The following is a 20145-nucleotide window of genomic DNA, read 5'->3' on the forward strand; positions in this document are numbered from 1 at the left end:
GATTATACCTCCTATTTATGATGCTGTTAACCTAATCTATCATATTCAACAGTTTCAAGCCATGAATAATTAGTGCATGGCAATATTACAAACAACTAGAAGCGACAGCTTTAATTTCAAGGTTGCAGATGTGATCTTCAAATAAAATTTAAGTAATGGGTGTCTTGCCCTATTTTTATTTACAGGGCAGGGTCGTCTCCAACTGTTCCTGTCTAAATTGTCAACAATTTTGTGATTGTCTACTTGTTGTGAGGGCACAATGGAGTTGACCCAGTGAGATTTCTTTTGATTTTGCCATCTCACTGTTATCCTCTACCGAGTCATTCCAGTAATGGAATGATATGAAAGTATAAAATAAGCTTGGTGCATCTTAAGTATAATTTTTTTTTTGTATATGTATCTTTTAATGTTAAAAAAAAATCTAATTGCTAGGGTTCTACCTAAAACACAGCCGTTTTTATGACATTTAGTCCATGAAGACTGTTGTACCGTCCTGCTTTATAGGTGTTAATGTTCAAACAGTAGATTTGTTTAGCTCTTGTTATCTCCATGGACACAGATTTCCTGAATCACTCCAACTGTCCCTTCTATATCTGTACTCCGATAACAGCAGCTTTACAGTCTCAATCATTTTCACCAGTTAGGTATGTCACTACATTTCCCCGAATCAAAGTATTTATCATTCTTCCCCGATCAATGTGTTCAAGTCTGTTTGTGCCAATTGGTAGAAATGCTGCATAATGCTGCACTTTTATTTTATGCATTTTTGCTATTGTTAAATTGGGCTCTTATCTGTTTTTTTTTTTCTCACTTGCTCTGGTCTTATATATTTTTTGCCGATTGAAGAGAAATCATGATGGTATATGTATATATTAATTTATGATAACATTGTCAACAAGTGTAATGTATTCGTGTTACTTCACTACCTTTTTGTGCAATCTGATAAAATACTCTTATTTATTTGTATGTAAAAAGTGGCTGCAATTCAGACAAACAACCAAATGTATAATCTCATTTGTAATTAAATATTTATCAAACTTTTTTTAATGCTTTCATATTTAAAGCAGTCTAATGGGCACTGATATATGAAATACAAGGTTATATTAACTAGTTTATCTTGAATATACCGTTTTTTTATTTTTTTTTCCCCCTCGAATTACATGGATTTGTCAACCACAAACAGTTTTTGTCCTTGGCACCAGCCTCTTGCTTTGAGGTGCGTGCTGTGTAAAACCGCTGCTGAGGTGAACTAAGGCTGCCGCATATAGTGCCAGCGACACAACGTCGTCTGAAAACAAATGTATTGCCGCCGTGGCTTGGCTTATAGTAAGCCGGTCAAATTTGATTTTTCAGAGGCTGTCGTCACATGTGACAAAAGGCCTTTGAACCAGTCAATGACCTGGTCGCCGCAAAGTGGATGACAACTTGATGAACAGCGCCGATGGTGACGTCACACGCACTATAAGCGCGGCTTAAGAAAGCAAATATAAATAGAATGAACAGTGCTGCGTCAATCTTGCAAAGTATTTGTTCAATCAATAATATATGGACATAAAATTCTTTATAGGAATCATTTTAACGGTTAAGATTTTTAATGATTTTTCCAGTGTCGTAAACACTTTTTAAAAAATGTAAATTAAATCAAGAAGGTTGCTTATCCTAGCTGTGGTATATTTGGAGTGGGGGCGGTCGGTATTCTGTAATAGTTGCTTTATTAGTACTTGGTTTGCACAATCAATACAGATGAGTTCTGTGTGCAAATATCATATTGGTCCATTTAAAAGGGTTGTCTGCTATTACCACTGATATAACTACTTGTATTCTGGGATTTACTTTCCTGTAGGATTTCAACATAAATTCTGCATATATATTTCACCGTGGAATTCAGTTGAGTGCACTATAATGGTTATACATTTTAAATATCTTCCTGGGTCCCAGTGACTCAACTATCTGCATTGTCTTTCTTGCCTTCCACTGTGTTTTAAAAAGAGCTTACACAGGTTAACAGACACTTCCCCTTGAATTAATTGGCCTTCTGACAATCATTTGCTCCTGGTGCTGGCTCATGATGTAACCGTGTACAGAAATATGTGCAATTAAGGTTATTCATTAAACTGCGATAGTGCCGTTGAAGCAAATGGGCTTTTCCATGTGATAGTGCAGACTGGCACTATCACTGTTTTAATGAATAACACCGTAAGTGTCAATAGAATCTGTATAGTGCCTACTATACAAATCTACATGTTTGTGTTGCTTGTTCTGCATGTGTAATCCAGTTCTTATGAAAGATGCGTGCAACCAGTCTCGTTTTCTAACTTCATATGTTAACATTACAATAAAGATGGCAGCCTGAAAGTTCCAGAGGTTGTAACGTGGGGAGAATCACCTACGCATATGTTTGTAAGAGTTAATGCATCTCCATATTGACACATTTGGCATGGTTATGATGCTAGGTTTCAAACAGGGTTTCCTTCACATGCATGATTTTCTTCACTGTTAATGCCAACCAGCTAAAGGCATTGTTCCACTTGGATAAAATATGTTGTAGGTATTACATTTACGTGCTGTCTTGATTATTAGCCAATGGCTTTCTTTGTTTTGGAAAAACATTCACATATTTTGTATGACATGTCTAAAAACTTGTCTTGTAATTCATTCCTTGTGACTTTGGAAATTATTAATCTAATCTTACCTTGTGTAAACCCCAAACTAGTGTATTTGTATTAAAACGTATTTGATATAGGCATTGAAGTTCCGATAATATATTGCTTAGAGGCAATAGCTTTAAATATCCTGAACTGGTTGTTCCCTGTGGTTTTAACTCCCCAAGTTTGAGATCCTATGTTTTTTTTGCTAATGTAGAAGTCAATACAGCCAGCTGTGTCACCCACTAGGAAGCAGCAGCATTCTTTTTATGTCCTTGTTGCATTCTATTGGCTGCTGAAGCCAGTCAGTAATAACTTATCCAGTGGACACACTTTCTTCAGTTCCGCTCCAGGCTGCTCACCATTTCAAGTAATGAGACAAAGTAGCAGTAATAATTGCTGTCTTTGAATTTTTGAAACTAATGTAATAATTGTTCCATGCCAAGTGCTTTTTGATGTAATGTGACAGGTTTTTTTTCTGAACCACACAAGCTCTACGTGCAGATTGGCCTGCATTGCATAGTGTTGTCCACAAAGGGGTTAAAAGGCAGACTGCAATGCTGTCGTCCACTGGATAGCTCGGTGCGGCTTGCGTACAGCTTCAGTTTGCATCATGCTTGGCTAGGATTCAAGATGCAGTGTTAGTGTTAAGCAGCATAAGATTTCCTTGTTCCATCAAAGGCGTTCCCTGCCCTAATCCTTTGCAGTTTTCCGCTTAGTGTCCAATCTGTTACAACGCTGCTCCCTTTAAATCAAACCTTCATTTTGCGGTGGCTTGCGAGTTGGCTTGATCGTCCGTGTAGAATTTAATGCACTTGATTTTGTTTTTCAGATGCCTTCGATAAAACTGCAGAGTTCTGATGGCGAGATATTTGAAGTGGATGTTGAAATTGCAAAGCAGTCTGTAACTATCAAAACCATGTTGGAAGGTAAGAAATGCTATCATGTTTTAAAGTTTGGTTGTGGAATTATTTTTTATATACCAATGCTTCACTTTATAATCTGATCTCTTTATACACTTACGTGCCCCCCTTCTCCACTAATTTTCTCTTTAGAGAATGTTACTTTCTTGTTGCAGGTATAGTGTGTAAAGATTTAATTATTTTCATTGGCATATATATATATATATTTTTTTTTTTTGTCAAATTGCTTTCTGAGTGTAGAATATTGGGGCATTGCAGAAGGAAATGTAAAACTTAGATTCCCTTTAATCCTTACACTGCATGTTTCATCAGTTCCCAAGGAAATTAATGTTTGTTTTTCTGCCAAATTAAATAGTACTAGTTTCTGAGTAAAGTATGTGATAGTGTAGAAAAATAGTCAAAGCAAATGTTTGTTAGCAGGTTAAGTAACACTGCAGCTTTAAAATACATGTGCCCTCTAATCTGTAATGGGGTTACTGAAAAACTGTGTGTACAGTATTTATATCCACTGGCATCTAAATGCTTTAAGTACTTGGGCGTATGCTATAGAAATGTATTTTTGATGGACTGTCACTCACACTGCCGCATTTTATAGGTTCTTCCAGACCTGCCCCTCCTTATGTCTGTAGCTGTGATAATTTCTCAGGGTATATTTATTTGTGTTGAGGAACATTTCTTACTGTGCACAATATTTTGCTTCTCTTCAGACTAGTATGTCATGTCAACATTTAATCATACTATTTATTTTTTCTCCATCGGAGGATTTTTGTGAAGGTTGGTTATGTGATTGAATTTACATGTAAATTGCTCGTGGATATTGTACATTAGCTTTCATGGGCACAAAGGGGATTTCAACTTCTAAAATGGATTATTTTATTTTTTTGGTGTGGAATGAAATGGCTAAGGTATTAATCTCCCCCTCCCCTCAAATGTAGCCTTAAAATATGTGCATTGGAAGGAACTGCACCATTTAATATGCATTTAAAGTGTTACCTCACTTTATAAATCTAACATTGTACAGTACTGTAAAATCTTATGATTTTATTCCTAAAAAGGAACCCAAAAGGTACCCTGGCTTCCCAGCACCTTTGTGATGTTACTAAACTTTGAAGAGCTTTATCAGAAAAACGCTGGCTTTGACAGCTTCTCTAATATGGCTTTAAAGCCTACATAACAACAAAATGACTTTGGGTATGTGTCACTATGTAGAGGTTGCAGTGTGATCACCAATGCAGGCTATGACCTGTTGAACCACGTGAGTGCCCTCTGATGGGACAGTGCCCTGACGGATATTGCCATAACGTCAGTGACGTTTTGTATGCTTCTAACCTCTGCTTTTAGTGAGCGGAGATAGAAACGGCAAAGGACAATCTCTTCCATTAGGTGCAGGTTGCAGTCATGTAGCTAGTGATCACATGACCTGGAAGCTAGAAGTTCTGCTGCAAGGTGTGCTGCAGATCTTCAGACACGACAGGGTTAAAGACAAATGAACATAAACCGCTGGTCACATGTTTTATATACATGTTGGTGCTGTAACTTCCAGTATCTCAAAAACCCATCCAAATCCGATGTTTCTTATTTGACCCAATGTGGGTTAATGAATTTCTCAAAGTTTAGAAGGGGCATTTATAATATGTATCCTCACTTTGAAGACCAATGGGCATTTGAGGCATCTGCTCCTATGTAATAATACTTGAAACCACCCGATTGCTTTACCTGTTATGTCACAAACATTATAGCAAATCTGTTAGTCATTGTCTCGGGTAACCTACAATGTAATATGGTAAAATTCTCCAAAGAATATTTTTTTTTTTTTTTTTTTTGTGTCCCATCCCCAATAGTTTGTACATAGCACAGAATATTATAGTACTTTATTTTTTTATTTTTGCAGGTTTGTAGTCTTTACACTGCATTTATTGACAATGTACATATTCAATTAATATCCTTAACCTGGCCTGTTCGGGGTCTTGAGGGCTGGAGTTGAGAATCCCTGGCATAGTTTAGTTTTGTCTACTATAATTTTGAACTAAGAGCAATCAAGAAATGTGACACTAGTATTTTGGTAGCTTGCAATGGAACCATATACGCAGTTTAACCATGAGGATGCTTTGTGTTTAGATCTGGGCATGGATGATGAAGGTGATGATGACCCTGTGCCCCTTCCAAATGTCAATGCAGCGATACTTAAAAAAGTAAGTGTTCTTTATGCTTCAGGTCTCAAATTAATAGGAGCAAGCATCTGGAATACGTTCTTCTGAAACTTACCAGGTTTATATCCTAATACAGTCCCCGATTAGGAATTGTGGAAGCTATTTACGATTAGCTGTACCACTTTAAATAGTACTTGTTGCCACTATGCAAATGTTTAAATATTTTTGAATCAATGGTAACTGTTTAAGGGTAAATACGCTATGGATTATTGGAGTAATTTAATTTCAGTCGAATACATTTGTTTTGCAAATCATTTATGGCCAGCTATTTATTTAATATTAGACTATTTTGTTAGACCGTGTGCATTTGGCTTTCCTGTAGACAATTAAAAAAAAAAATAGAAGTTAATTTTTTTTTTTTTTTTCCCCCACATACATTTTCAGGACGGATACAGAAAGGAAAAAATAAAGGGGGGAGAGAAACATAATACAAACATTTGAATTAAGAATACATATGATGTTGATCAACTTAAATTATTTTAGAACTATAAGCCTTTATACAAATGTGCAAATCCTCTATGTCCAAATTGGGATGGGCAAAACTGGGTGTCTAGTTCCTGAGTCCATATACTACTATTATGGGTCATTTAAAACTTTGACCATCAAATTTGGTGTCCCAAAAAATGTTTCACTTGGCAAAATTTTTTAGAAGATTGGTTTAAAATGTTGACCACCTTTTTTCTTAGGTGATACAGTGGTGCACACATCACAAAGATGACCCCCCTCCACCTGAGGATGATGAGAACAAAGAGAAGAGAACAGATGACATCCCAGTGTGGGACCAAGAGTTTCTGAAAGTTGACCAGGGGACACTTTTTGAACTAATCCTGGTAAATTGTTTTCCAGCCTTCAGCAGCTGAATGCTTTCTGCAAGTTCAGTGACCCAACCTAGCAACTAGTTGTGTGTATACATGACTTATACAATTCAGAAACTCCTCTTATGAAAGCCAGGTTTCTAAATGTATTAAGCACTTTAGACAAAGGGTATTAGCCTGAAACATTAGGAAACACTCAAAGTGTCAATTTTTTCCCTCTAAACTGTGCTACAGTGTTTGTGTATTCTACTATTTCCTATATATTGATTTCTCTCCTCCCCTCTTCTCCCCCCCCCCACTAAAGCTGCACAGTTCACAGCATCATAAAGACATTTTTTTTAACACACATACTCCTGTCTTTGTTACTGCTTCTGGTATTGGATACGTTGTAGGGATTGAGTGAGACCCATCGAACCTCAGTCACTTTATGTAAAAACATTTGTTTGACGCTTTTGATTCTGTTGAGATTTACTCTTATATTATACCTTATAGGGGAGATTTGGTACCACATTTATTGATTTGTACACAAAGTAAAGTCTTGCACAATTCAGAAGCTCATATTGTGAAAGCCCGGTTTCTCAATGTATTAAGATGCTTTCTAATTTACTCGGGCCTTTCAGATGAACTTCAAAAAAAAAAATACAATGAATCAATTTGAGGCAATCCTGTTTTAATATATGCAGCCTTTGATTACCTTTTTATTGAAAACTAATTACCTAAGCTGCTAATCGATTCGTTCTCCCGTGATCAATCTGCTTCCCACTGTTCCCTAAATTGCTGCCTTTCCGTTTCAATCAATCTTTTAGTCAGTGTAACTTAGCAGCTACAATGTATTATTATTAATAAGGTAGAATTATCTATTGTTAGTTTGCAGCTCAAACTGCTGGGAATATTGGCAACAAATTATCACAAACAGGAAAGTGTTACAAAGATCTTGCACTGCTGGGGTAGTGTTAAAACCTGCTTTAGAAATCAAAGGATGTTCATTATATTAAAACATTAAAAATGATATTTTAAAAAAAAAATCTAATACGACAGAACTGATGTATTAAAACAAAAAAAAACGTAAGACTACATAGTTCTTTTAAATGAGTGCTGGTCGTGTAACTCTGTATTGGATAGTCTTGCATCTGATTGCTTTGAGATATATAGATGGCTCCATCTATATATTCTTTGCGGAAGCACTTTACTTACTAAGTAACCTTGCGTTATTTAAGAGAAGTTGCCAAAAACAGCTAAGATTGGCCAAGGAGGGTTTTGCAGCTACTATGTCTTCAGAGGCCCGTCTGTGATGGTATACACCTTTCATGGCATTGCCTCAAGGCTTGAGGACACTAGGTTTTTGTTTAGGCCAGGGGTGCTCAACCCCAGTTCTCAAGTCCCCCCCCCCCCCCCCCAACAGCTCAAGTTTTGAAGGATGTCACTGCTTCAGCACATGTCTGTCTTTGACAGAGCCACCTGTGCTGAAGCTGGCATAGCCTTAAAACCTGACCCGTTACATGTGGTATTTAAATTGTTGCTTACTGTTATATTGTTACAAATGCTGTCCTGTCCCTCCCTTCCCTGATCTCCCTCTCTTTAATGTTTTACAATTAGTTTATCTGTATTATTGCATCCCCCCTTTCTTTTGTTGTCTGTTTTGTATACCCCATTTCTTTATTTATATAAAATGATCAATACAGATCTAAGTAATTAAAAAAAAAAACCTGACCCGTTGAGGGTCTTCAGGACTGCAGTTGAGCACCCCTGGTTTAGCCTTCCATCAAATAATCTTTCATAAATCAACTGCAGGGTTCAGAGATGAAATCCTAAAGTGTGTTTAATGTTGGTTTTTGGCTTTTTCATTATATGCACCTGAAATTTGCTTCACTCCCCTAGGCTGCCAACTACTTGGATATCAAAGGATTGCTTGATGTCACCTGCAAGACCGTTGCAAATATGATCAAGGGCAAAACTCCAGAAGAAATTAGGAAGACATTCAATATAAAAAATGACTTCACTGAAGAGGAAGAAGCACAGGTATGGTATTAAGTTTCATAAGTTAATAATTTTGTTTGTGCAGTGTAGTGAGACCCACTGATTACATAAATTGTCAACTTGCAAACCAATGCTTAGTGGCGCATAAAAGTAATATATTACAAACCAAATGTAGCCAAAATGGGAATTAAGTGCTCAGACTTTTGCCAGGAATGTTCTGGTTCATTGACACCATCTTAAGACCAGGAGTGTGACTGGAGTGCAGAAGGAATCATCGGAGTTGGATAGCTCCTCTTATGAATTTAAGAGGTCTTCATTTTGCTGGCTGCAGCATGCAATTGAATGCAGTGGGATAGATTTGTTATGTAATGCTCCATGGAAATTAATTTGCATAGACCAAACTTGGATTGCATAAAGGGATCTGTACTCTTGATTTAACAAAGGTGCTTTTGCCTGTGGTAGTGGGCTCAGCTACAATAAGGAGCCAGAGTTTAAAATGCTGATTTGTCATGAACCTTCTATATATAAAACTCCTGTTATGATTATTTCCCCTAATACTCTGTAATACAACCTCCTATTTCAACACTGTGCATAGTTGTAGAGCCACATCTTTCTCTACGTCCTTAACCATCTTAAATAATATCTGAATAACCTTCCTCTTAAATTCCTTTGGTAATGTTTTTGTTTTTCAGGTACGCAAAGAGAATCAGTGGTGTGAAGAAAAGTGAAATGACGTGCCTGTCACTAACACTGTAAGGATCGTTCCAAATAACTAGTTGCACTGCTCTGTTTATAATAGACAATTCAGCAGTTTTATCAGATTAGCAGCAGGGCGTTTTCGCTGCATGTGTTGTCTAATTTTTTTTCTTTTTCTTTTTGTAAAGATTCCGATCCTGAAGCTGTTTTTACCATTGTAATCTGGTGTGATTTTACTATAATAAACCTGTAATCTGTGTGCTTTGAAGATTCAAAGTTGCATCCAAGCTGTCTCCCGTACTAAAATACTTCAGTTAGTGCAAATGCATTTTCATGTATAGCATCTATTAATGTAACCACATATAAAGTCAATTACACAAGTTATTGCAGAATTTAGCTGTGGCAGGTTTCAGTACCTAGGGCATCAAGACAGCAGCAGGTTGGTTGGGTAACAGCATCATAACGCTTCAGTTTTGCGTGATTTATTTATCATATATCCAACACAGAGACTGATATTAACACTTTTTCCAGAAGAACCTCTTGGCACACCCTTTCTGTGATTGTTTTCTTTAATGCCATTCAGGCGTCAAGCCTGTGACTACTTGCATTGCTGGTCTGCCGGCCTTGAAGTTAACCACAATGTTCCTGTTGAGTTTGAATTTTTTGATGCTTGCCTTTCATGCATTGGCTTTGGAGATGAATTTTTCACGCTTCAAACAGAAGCTGCTTTCCCCTTTACTTCTAGCTGCCCTTTGTTAATGTACTGTTTTTTTAGGTTCAAAGGTCTGGGTTTGGCGGGGTTAAGTGAACCACTAAATGGTCACAGTTGAAAGGTTAAGTTCAGAAAATCCTTCGCAATGCCATAAAAGTAAAATTTTAACATTTTGGTCAAACACATCCTTATAAAGCGTCTTCAGCATCACAGCAGGCTTTTCTGACACTGAAGCCCCCTTGTGCACTGAACAGATCAATGCAACTGCCCCATATTCTTAAGAGCTCATTTTATTTTGTCCTGTAAAAAGCATATGTGCTTAGTTTCTGGTGTTGTATTCTGTGTTCAATATAAATCAATCTGTTTGGAAGAGCAGGTTTGAACTTTCCTAATAAACTTACTTTCAAGGAATTTGCTTCAGATATTTCACTGAATTAATGTGCCAGTAAATCTGTTTATGTAGAGCTTTAGAGTATAGACATTGGGTTATGCAGATATACTATTAATAATATGCTATATACTTGCTAAACACAAGCATTAGGGGTAATCCTTCTGAAGTCTGTTCTCATTGGGACTTCTGTGCTTCAGGGTGACCATATTTATGCGAGAAACACTTGGTGTAGGTAATTATTCCATGTTTATTAAACCCAATTGACAATGTTTGGGAAGTAACACAAAGTATGTTAAAATCAAAGCATACCTTTAAGAATATGCATATAGGATACATTTAAAGCACAATAATGGTTAATGTTTTTATTGTAAATATATATTCTATAATATGTTCTATTTACAGTTTCTTTGTATTTTGATGTCTCATCTTGCCGGGAGTCTGTTTTCTCTACCTCGGTGTTTGTGAACCAGGGTGCTGGAAAACCCTGGTGTGCCACGATCCTCTGTCAAGGGTGCTGCAGACCTGGGGGGAAAACTAGTCGGGCACCTCCCGTGCTGCCTGGAGATGTAGCGGCAGCGATTCTCCTCTCCTCTCCCAGCTCGGCACAGAGGAAAGTTATCTCCAGGCAGTACAGGATGCGCCTGCTCAGCAGGGACGTGAGCTGGAGGAAAGAGGGATGGGTTTAGGGCTTTGTGTGGGGAGGGTGAGGGAGACTGGTGCTTTTTGTGGGGATTGTAAGTGGTGCAAGTATAACAATAAAGGCATGAATGTACTATTTGATTGCGAGGGGGTGTGCTGTGAGGAGAAGGATAAATGTGGAGTGCAAGATGGTGGGTGTGCTTGTGAAAAAGGAAGGAGTGTATGCATGTAACCAAGGCAGGGATAAGTGAGGTCTGAAGAGCAGGGGTTCTCTGAGAATAAAAAATAAATAATGCTTATGGGGTTAGTGTTTCAAAGTAGATGAGGTTGAAAAAAGGCATACGTCCATAAAGTTCAACCTATGGTAAATTTAGAGGCAATTTATCCTAAATTTGTATTTGCAGTATATTGATCCAGAGGAAGGCAAACAAAAAACCCCAGTGAAATCTCATACAATGTCTCGTAAATGGGAAAAATAAAATCATTCCTGACTCAATATTGACAATCAGGTTGCTTTCTTCCTTCCTTATTTTTTGGTGTATCCATGTAAAAAAAAAAATCTATTTTCTTAGACACATCTTTCTAATGTAAACACAACTTGGCTAGTCTCTCCTCATAAATCATATTATCCATCCCCTTTATTTGGTGGCTGTTTCTCTGCACATCTTGTTCCATGATGTCTTTATGGAGTGGTGCCCAAAACTGTATTCCACGCTAAAGGTGTGATCTTACTAATACTTTATAAAAGTGTATAATTATACATCCATTCCATCCATTTAATGAAAGATACAATCGTGTTTCTTTGCAGCTACTGGATGAAATTGGGCAATATTGCTAAGCCTGCTGTCTACAAGCACTCAATCATTCTCCATCAACAACTTGAAGCTGGGATATAAATACATTTACCAACGCTTTATTGCAGCAAATACTCTATAGGGAATAAAAGGCATGAACTGTTTTAAATAAATTGAATTTTTCTCGAAATGAAACTATTACATAAGTGCGCATTTGATTGCGAGGGGGTGTGCTCGCAAACGTCCCGCAGCTTGTGGTGCGCCCCCCCCTAACCTTGGCTTCGACGTTGCCATGGCAATGCAACATCACGTGACCCTGTTGCCATGACGACATGTCACCGGAAGTCAAGGTAACTGAAGTTACAGCGACATTGCATTTAATTTAAATGCCTTCAGGGACGCGCCGGGCCTCTGTAACCCACCCCCACTCCTCCCTCCTCCCTGTTTGCACACCCCTGACATAAGCTTTAAGTGTAGCTGTACATTGCATGTCCCTAGTGAACAGCCATTCTGAACCATGTCAATCACGTATGTAGCATCTAGTTTTTTTTTTTTTGGCAAAATGGCATATGTTGTATTGAGACGTCTGAAACTACAAGAGAAAAATGCGTGTAGAATGATGAAATTGCTTGACTAGTAGTTGCAAAATGTGACAAGTAAGTAGCCTCCTACGCTCTAGGCTGCAACCTTCAGCAGTCTAATTTTTCTAGTGTGTGATGGTCAAGGACAAGCCAACTTCGCAAATTAACTTGCAGTTGCCAAGTACCATTCCTGCTGTAGGCTCGTGATAATATAAAAATATAAACTGGCAGTGAAGAAAACAAACTGTTTAATACTACACAACTGAATTTGTTTTTTTTTTAATTAACAATTTTGAATAAAATGCTTTAAGTTCTAAATGTATTCAAACAAGTCTACCTATACACATTATTTTATTTTAGTGCTTGGTTTATTTAAAACACATTTGTAATATTGAAACTAAATATGAGAGGGGAGGAGAGAGTAGTAATGTTCTTTTCCATGTGTCCTATTTGACAGATTTTTCATAAATATTTTTTTTTTTAGTCATTGGTTGGAGTGGTTTATTGCTCAACCCTATCCCTAGATAATACTGTTTGGAACACTATACAAAAGAGAAAATACTCTGCGTCTAGTGATAGTCCTAATGTAGTGCAATAAATATCACACTGATAAAATACACAACTGTGTGATGTTTGGTTGAAGACACATGTCCTGGTTGCTCCAATCGAAATTCAGTGTAGATGGCTTCCCAATGCATGAAATGAGAAAAAATACTGTATATAGCATAATACTGTTTGGTAATTGATAAAGCACAGAATATAGTGCTAGAAGATGGCCTCAGAGGAATTAAATGAAAATGACAGGTAAGTGGGGAAAATAGGAAGTACATTTATTTAAAATAGTATAAACAAATATTATAACCATACAAAGTTGCCACAAAATTGAATGTCGTAATGACTACTTCCAATGGCAATCTGCTGCAGTAAATAGATCCCTACTTACTAGACATAAGTAGGAATAGCGCGGTAGATAGAGTATCCCCTCTCATAGGTGTTAGGATAGCCCGATAGTCTGCGTGGCAGGCCGCGTCCCAGACCTACTGATGGCTGATCCAGGAAACGGATTTGGACTGGTTTGCCCATCTCTTCTCATAAGGAGAAAAAAAAAATACTTCCAGACTCCATTATTGGCAATCAGATTTCTCCCTGAATCAACATCCTTCTCATGTTTACTTATTTGGTATATACCTGTCCGTTCGAAAAAGATGTGCAACTTTTTTTTTTAAAACCCATCTATTGTATCTGCCATCAGTCTCCATGGGTAATGAATTCCACATTTTTAACTGCCCTTACTGTAAAGAACCATTCCTTATAATACAGTTGCTTTGAAATTATTTGTGGACTCCATTTCAATCAGCATGACCTCTGGTAGACCCAGGATATTTAGTTGAGGGGCAATGCAACAGGCTTGAAATAGTGCATTGGCAAACATGGTGACAGAATTCTGCATTTCACCTGTGATCAGTTACAATTATCTAGTGAAAGTAAAGCGTTAACTTTCTAGCGTAATTGGGCTTTTACAGTGTTTGAACTTGAGACGCATTTTGTGCGAAGTGCGACACCTATCGTTCTCGTGCATGTAGTAACCATAATTACTTTGGAGACCATGACGGAACAAAAATATCTCTCCAACTATAACATTTACAAAAATATATTTTGGAGTTCTATGTTATTTAAAGGTGTGAACTCAACAAAATGCTTTTCTGAGCAGTGTCGGGATTGTGCCTTTATATTTGAAAATGTAGCAATCTGTAGAAAACCTTGAAACTTAACATCCCAGAACCCCTTCTTGCAGAGAACTTTGACCTTTAACAGACTTGGGGGGGGAAAAGTAAGCACTGCAATAATAATAATTTTATTTAAATTTCTCTCACAGTTTCATTTAGCACAATGAACATATTCTCTTCAATAAAACAAGAGTGGCTGCTGTTTTGTAAAAAATCGTATCTGATAACATAAGGGAACGTCTTGCAAAGGACCACAAAGTATTGCAGCACCAACCAATGCTGCATTACTTATGAATAAACGGAGCTCTTACAACTACCCCTATACTGTCCGTAATAGACTAGTCTAGATGTCCATAGAGTTACATAGAATGGTAAGGTTATAATTGTCTGCCTACTTGGGTGACTTCTTGATGAAGTACATTGTAGAACAGAGATTTGGTAGTGTTAAGATAACCAAATGACAAACCAGTTATTGTTTCAGTTTAACAGATGTGCTAGAGGGACATTCTTCCACGAGAGTAAAATGAAGAGCAAAGCCAAGTGAGTCAACCTCAAGTATCATAGCAACTACTACACCGCTTAGCAACAAACAATTCAGTTCAACTTTTTACACATTATTTATAAATGTTTTTTTAATTTGGCTTTTTTTGTCCTGTTGTAACAATCCATTGTCTGATCCTTCAATATCTTGATTTTTTGGGGAAATATTTTTCAGCGTCTTAAAACTGGATGCCATTTTATTTCTTTTTATTTTTTAGACATACCTGAACACAGGGCCACAAATAGCTTTCCTGGGGCCCAGGACTAAAATTTCCACTAGGGCCCTCCACCCGCATGGTGGACTTGTAAGAAACCCACTCCCACCCCCAATCACCCTTTACTCCCCCCCAATATTATATTATATAATATATATTATAATATAAAAAAAAAATATACACACACACACTAAGCCCCCCTCCCCAAACACACATATACTATAAAAACCCCACCTACACCCTCCCAATATACGCTCCCCTACCGACACCCCCCCAATATAAACCCCCCCCTACACATTATAAACCCCCCTTCATACGCCCCCTGTGCATGCAAACACACTAAGCCCCCCTACCTACACACACTCACCTTGAGGGGCAAGGGACCTAGGATGGTGGTATACGGGGGACCTGGGGCATGTAGATTTACCTGGGGCCCTTGGATGAGCCTGCTGGTGCAGCATGGCCAGTGCAAGGCAGAGCACAGCAGGCCCGTGGAGCCTAAAGGAGGGACAGATGAGCGGTGCCGAGAGAAGGTGATTTCCAGTCCTGCAGGAGAGGAGGGACAAATGGTGGTGGCCCCAGAATAGTGGAGGCCCCGTCTTTCCTTCACATAGAGAGAGCTGTAGAGTTGCTGGCAGGGGGGCCAGGCCCCTTGACTGGCCGCACCTGAGACCCGGGTCCCGGCTGTCCCCCCATCCTGTCGGTGGCCCTGCCTGAACACTGCTGGTTGAGTTGTGGGTAGTGTGTTCTTCAGATAGGACCGTAGTTAGGGTATATTATGTATTGCATATTCTGAAGTATTTGGCTACTGGGAACTAGACAATGAATGTGACATTGCAAACCGCAATAGGTGTGATTATGTCTGAGGTGAAATTGGGAAATGCCACTAACATTTCACCATAATAGGTTTATTTAACCCCCTCTATTTCTAGTACTATAAAATACATTTTTTTTAAAGAGGGACCAAAACCGCTTTACTCTTTACAGAATAATGTTCTCCTGAAATCGGGCACCATGTCACTGCTTTAAAAAAATAAAATTGTTTCATTACCTGTAATGTTTTTTCTTCCCACTTGTATTAATACAAACATGCCAACTTAGGTACTTATTGTGGATCAGCCAAAAACCGTCCGACTTGGCAATATAGAATAAACCCATAGACGTGACCCTTTTAATAAATGCTTTTTAAAGTGTTTTCTACCCGGGGTGTAATGTTTAGGGATAACCGCAGGTAAGTATATGATGCTGGTTTTACTGTTACATCTGACTTACAATGCATTAAAAAGAGAAAGAAATAGCCACAGTGTACCACACCAGATAAAGAAAACATAGCAAAATTACAATTTTATTTTACTTGTTTTAAACAAACAAACAAAAAAAAAATATGTAGCCAATACAATTGTCGCACCATGCAGTATGTCCACAAGAACATAATGTGGCTGTTCGCGAAGGAAGATGCAATACCGCTGTTAAACAAATAGCAGATAAACTACAAGCAGGAAAGCAGGCTGTTGTAGTGCACTGCCATGTAAACTGAATTTTTGTTCAAGCTATTTGATCTAAAAATCTATTAAAGTAACCCATCCCGTTAAAAAAAGTCTCACTTTAGAAAAACAAATATAAAAATAATTTGTACAGTAAAAGGTCTTTTGTAACCATCTCTAGTACCACACTACAATAGAATACTTTAAATTGTGAAATAGAGAAAACCACCACTCGTATTGTATCGGTCTCGAAATACTGTTATTTTAAAGCCCAGATAACATTGCACACAAGAATATAAAAAAAAAATATCTCATTTATGTGGAAAAAAGTTTTACTGACTTTAAAGTTTTTTTTTTTTTTTAACTTTTTATACATTGATCGTCAATGGCAAGTGCAGTGGTTACCTGTATCAGAGGTCAACATCACATTGACCAATATTGCCCAGGTTCCTATGTACCAGGGCTAAGATTAATATAGTGGAAGTACCATACTGTGCTGACACCTCTGCCACTTACAGGTGCAGTTTCCCTGCATATTTTCTTTTCCGCACCATGCCATACAATATGGGTCTATTCCCACCTGTTCTTTTTTTCTTTTCTTTTTTCACTGATAATTTTGGGGGGGGGGGGGTGGGGGGGGAGTTTCAACTGTTCTAAAATACAAGCCAAAAAACAAACAAAGGTAAGATGACCAGATCCCTCTCACTTTGCGACATCATTGGATTTCAAAGATCCTCATCAGAGAAACTCAGGATAAGCCACCCCCCCTTACTGATAAGGCTCTTTAAAGTCAATATGCAAAACAGCACTGTGCTTCCTGGTAAGTTGAAACAAGTTACAATAAACAGCCGAGCCATGTGTACACTATACAGCACTGGATTTTGTTATATACATTTCAAATAAACTGAAAAACAGCTAGGAAAAAAAAATCAGGTTTATACTGTAATATCTTTAAAAAATATCACATTGAGCTCACTGTCAAAATGAGTTATATTTGTGTGGGAACTGCCAAGTACAGTGTGTAGTAATTCTATAATTCACTGTGCAAAAGTCTAATGATGTCAAGTAAGAGGCTCCTGCGCTGTAGGCTGCAACCTTCAGTAGTCTAACTTTTCTACAGTGTGATGGTCAAGGACAAGCCAACTTCGCAAATTAACTCGAAGTTGCCAAGTACCATTCCTGCTGTAGGCTCGTGATAATATATACCACACTAAATGAGTCTGTGAAATGGCCCACTGCCTGTTAATTGCTTTTTGCTGCATCCCAAGGTGATAGTACAAATTCTGGGAGAGACATTTTTTTTTGTTTTCAAGTGCTAACAGCCAATAAACCTGAGCAAATATTAATGTGTGTGCAGCAAAATACAGCAGCTCATTCTAGATCACAAATGTCAACCTTTCTGTACAATAAACTTACTGAAACACTAACATTCGTAAATACTGCACTTGGTAGCTCTGTCAATATCAAAGTTGCTGTCCCATGTGTCAACATTTTGGAGTTGCAATAAAATGAAAACACCCTACCATTTTACAGTGTTTCTATAATTTAGGATATGTTTAATAGCTTTGCACGTTAAGGCATAAAAGCCTAACCCCAAAAAGCATATGAACAGATCAGGTATAAAATAAATACTGCTCTACGCAGATAAATACTTGTAAACTATGGAAATGGTACTTCCCGCCTTACTATCTCAGTGGGGATGGGGATGCATCTTACTCTTAGGGATATCCAATACATGCAACCTTTTTGGGGGCTATGCAGTCTGTCTTGTGATAACATACACCTCTCCATGTTGACGTTAATGAAAATCTGTACAAATATTACTACTTGCGTCTGTAATTTTAAGGCTGGTCTGCTACGTCATATATTGTAAAATGGTTCTCCAAGCTGAACACCTAGGTGAACACCTAGTAAATGCTCTGCACTGATTTGTTTGCATATTGAACGTCCAATACTTGCAAAAGGGGCACCTTCATTAGATACAAAATGTTAACTCTTATGGCTTCCGCAGTCTTGTTTCTCTCATGCATAACGTTGTCGGATGTTTTAGGTACAGATTCACTAAGCTCTGTTTCATTATTTAACGTGACGTTAACATAGGTTAATGCCCGTTAATCGTAACACAGTAACCAGGAATTACTCCCATAAAAAACATGGCGTTAATTAGAATGCCTGTTAGTCTAAATGACATGCAAATTAACTCATTACATCCTAAATTATACCAATTTATGTGAGGGCCCTCTGACTTTTTTTTATACCTTCAAATATCTCCCTCAAAAGCCTGATTTCAGGGTCTGGATGGGAGTAACACCAAGACATGGATAACATCACGTTATTGACATTAACCCTATGCCAGAGGGGCTTCACTCCAGTTCTCAAGCCCCTCTAACAGGTCAGGTTTCAGAATAGCCCTGCTTCAGCACAGGTGGCACAATCAGCCCCTGCTTCAGCACAGGCGACTCAATCAGAGGTTCAGTCTGAAAGCCTCTGATTGAGCCACCTGTGCTGAAGCTGGGATATCCTGAAAACCTGACCTGTTGATGGGGCTTGAGGACGGGAGTTGAGCACCCCTGTCCTATGCTAATGTGCTCAATTATGCCCATTATTTTTGCATGTAATTACTGAATAAGGCATTAACTCAGGCAAAATAGCGGCCGTTCCTGTTTTAGGTAAAGTCAATTTTTTTGCCCTGAATTAATGGAGCTTAGTGAATGGAGGACTTACTTTCTAAGTAGCATGATACATTTATACAATCGCTGGCTCATACTGACAAACTTTACTTTAAAAATCCATATAATGTTCTGAAGACAGCTTGTTAAATCTAAAAATTGGTCCTGGCAGAACAGTTGAAAACATGCTTTTCAAGTGCTAATTTTATAAATCCCGTTTTTCAGTATTGCAAAATATATAGTGTGGGAGAAAAGCAATGGGTATTGTATTGTGGATTAGGAATTAATAGTCCAGTCAAGGCAAAAACAGGCATCAGTGATGCTAAACAGTTGCTGAAAATGTCCAAGTGGCCCATTGGCAAAAATAAAAAGGTGGCAGCAGTGAAAAGGCCAATTTCCCAAGCAGATGTTGAAGTGGTTGATGTCTTCTATCACAATATGGTTTATGGTGGACAACAAAGGTGGGATGGTGGTCGGCCTATAGATAGTCTTAAGCAGTTAAGTGTTCAATGCAGTACAGACAACAGTTGATATGTCCATCACAGTGCTACGTGGCTCTTATGGTAGCACTGTACCCAGATGTGGATTCTTCCAATGCCTCTGTGACATGAGATGAGACCACAACGTTATGTCCTGTGTGTATATTGGTGGATTTGACGGTGTTAGAAGCAGGCAGAGAGTAGTTTTGTTCACTTTCTGCAGAATTAGCGGGGCTAGTAAGCATGCCTGAAGAATAAGCAGAAGGTGGTATGCATTGGAGTGCATCCATAGGAGAGGGAGGAGAGTCTATAGCACTTCCATCGGAAGAAACTGGGCTGCCACAGCGTCCTTCTCCTTGTAAGTACCGAATGCACTTCTTTTTCCTCCTAAGAACAGTGAAGAGAGTTATCTGTAAACAAAGGGTGAATCAATCATTTCAAATATTAAAACACACACAAAAAAAACACACATTTTATAACTCAGGCAAACATGCAAATATATAGTTCTTACTGCCTAGAAGTTTCAAAAACTATTTATCCAATATACAGAACATTCTTCCTTTTGGATACTCCAGCAATCTGCCTACCACCAAATAACCCTCTTTGGGAGAATTACAAAAACGACTACAAGTGATGATGCTACTGTTG

The 20145-nt window shown here is 38.0% G+C and overlaps 2 protein-coding genes across 8 annotated transcripts in view; one reads left to right on the forward strand and one right to left on the reverse strand.

Annotated features, from left to right (window-relative positions):
- Window positions 1-16445, forward strand: part of SKP1 (S-phase kinase associated protein 1) — an 18018-nt gene extending 1573 nt beyond the window's left edge. The window contains exons 2-7 of one of the 2 annotated variants that reach the window (XM_075601177.1): window positions 3478-3574; window positions 5687-5760; window positions 6465-6608; window positions 8472-8612; window positions 9263-9322; window positions 11817-16445. In XM_075601177.1, the coding sequence (XP_075457292.1) occupies window positions 3478-3574; window positions 5687-5760; window positions 6465-6608; window positions 8472-8612; window positions 9263-9298 (492 nt within the window). In that variant the 3' untranslated portion in view covers window positions 9299-9322; window positions 11817-16445. Of the gene's footprint in view, window positions 1-3477; window positions 3575-5686; window positions 5761-6464; window positions 6609-8471; window positions 8613-9262; window positions 9323-9454; window positions 10390-11816 lie in introns of those variants that run through there. The other variant, XM_075601178.1, reaches the window with a different exon arrangement.
- Window positions 16193-20145, reverse strand: part of TCF7 (transcription factor 7) — a 187577-nt gene continuing 183624 nt past the window's right edge. For 4 of the 6 annotated variants that reach the window (XM_075601173.1, XM_075601172.1, XM_075601171.1 and 1 more), the window contains one exon: window positions 16193-19884. In XM_075601173.1, coding sequence (XP_075457288.1) covers window positions 19566-19884 — 319 coding nt within the window. In that variant the 3' untranslated portion in view covers window positions 16193-19565. The remainder of the gene's footprint in view (window positions 19885-20145) is intronic. The other 2 variants (XM_075601176.1, XM_075601175.1) reach the window with 1 other exon arrangement.

The sequence above is a fragment of the Ascaphus truei genome, chromosome 5 (assembly GCF_040206685.1).
Source record: "Ascaphus truei isolate aAscTru1 chromosome 5, aAscTru1.hap1, whole genome shotgun sequence".
NCBI lineage: Eukaryota > Metazoa > Chordata > Amphibia > Anura > Ascaphidae > Ascaphus > Ascaphus truei.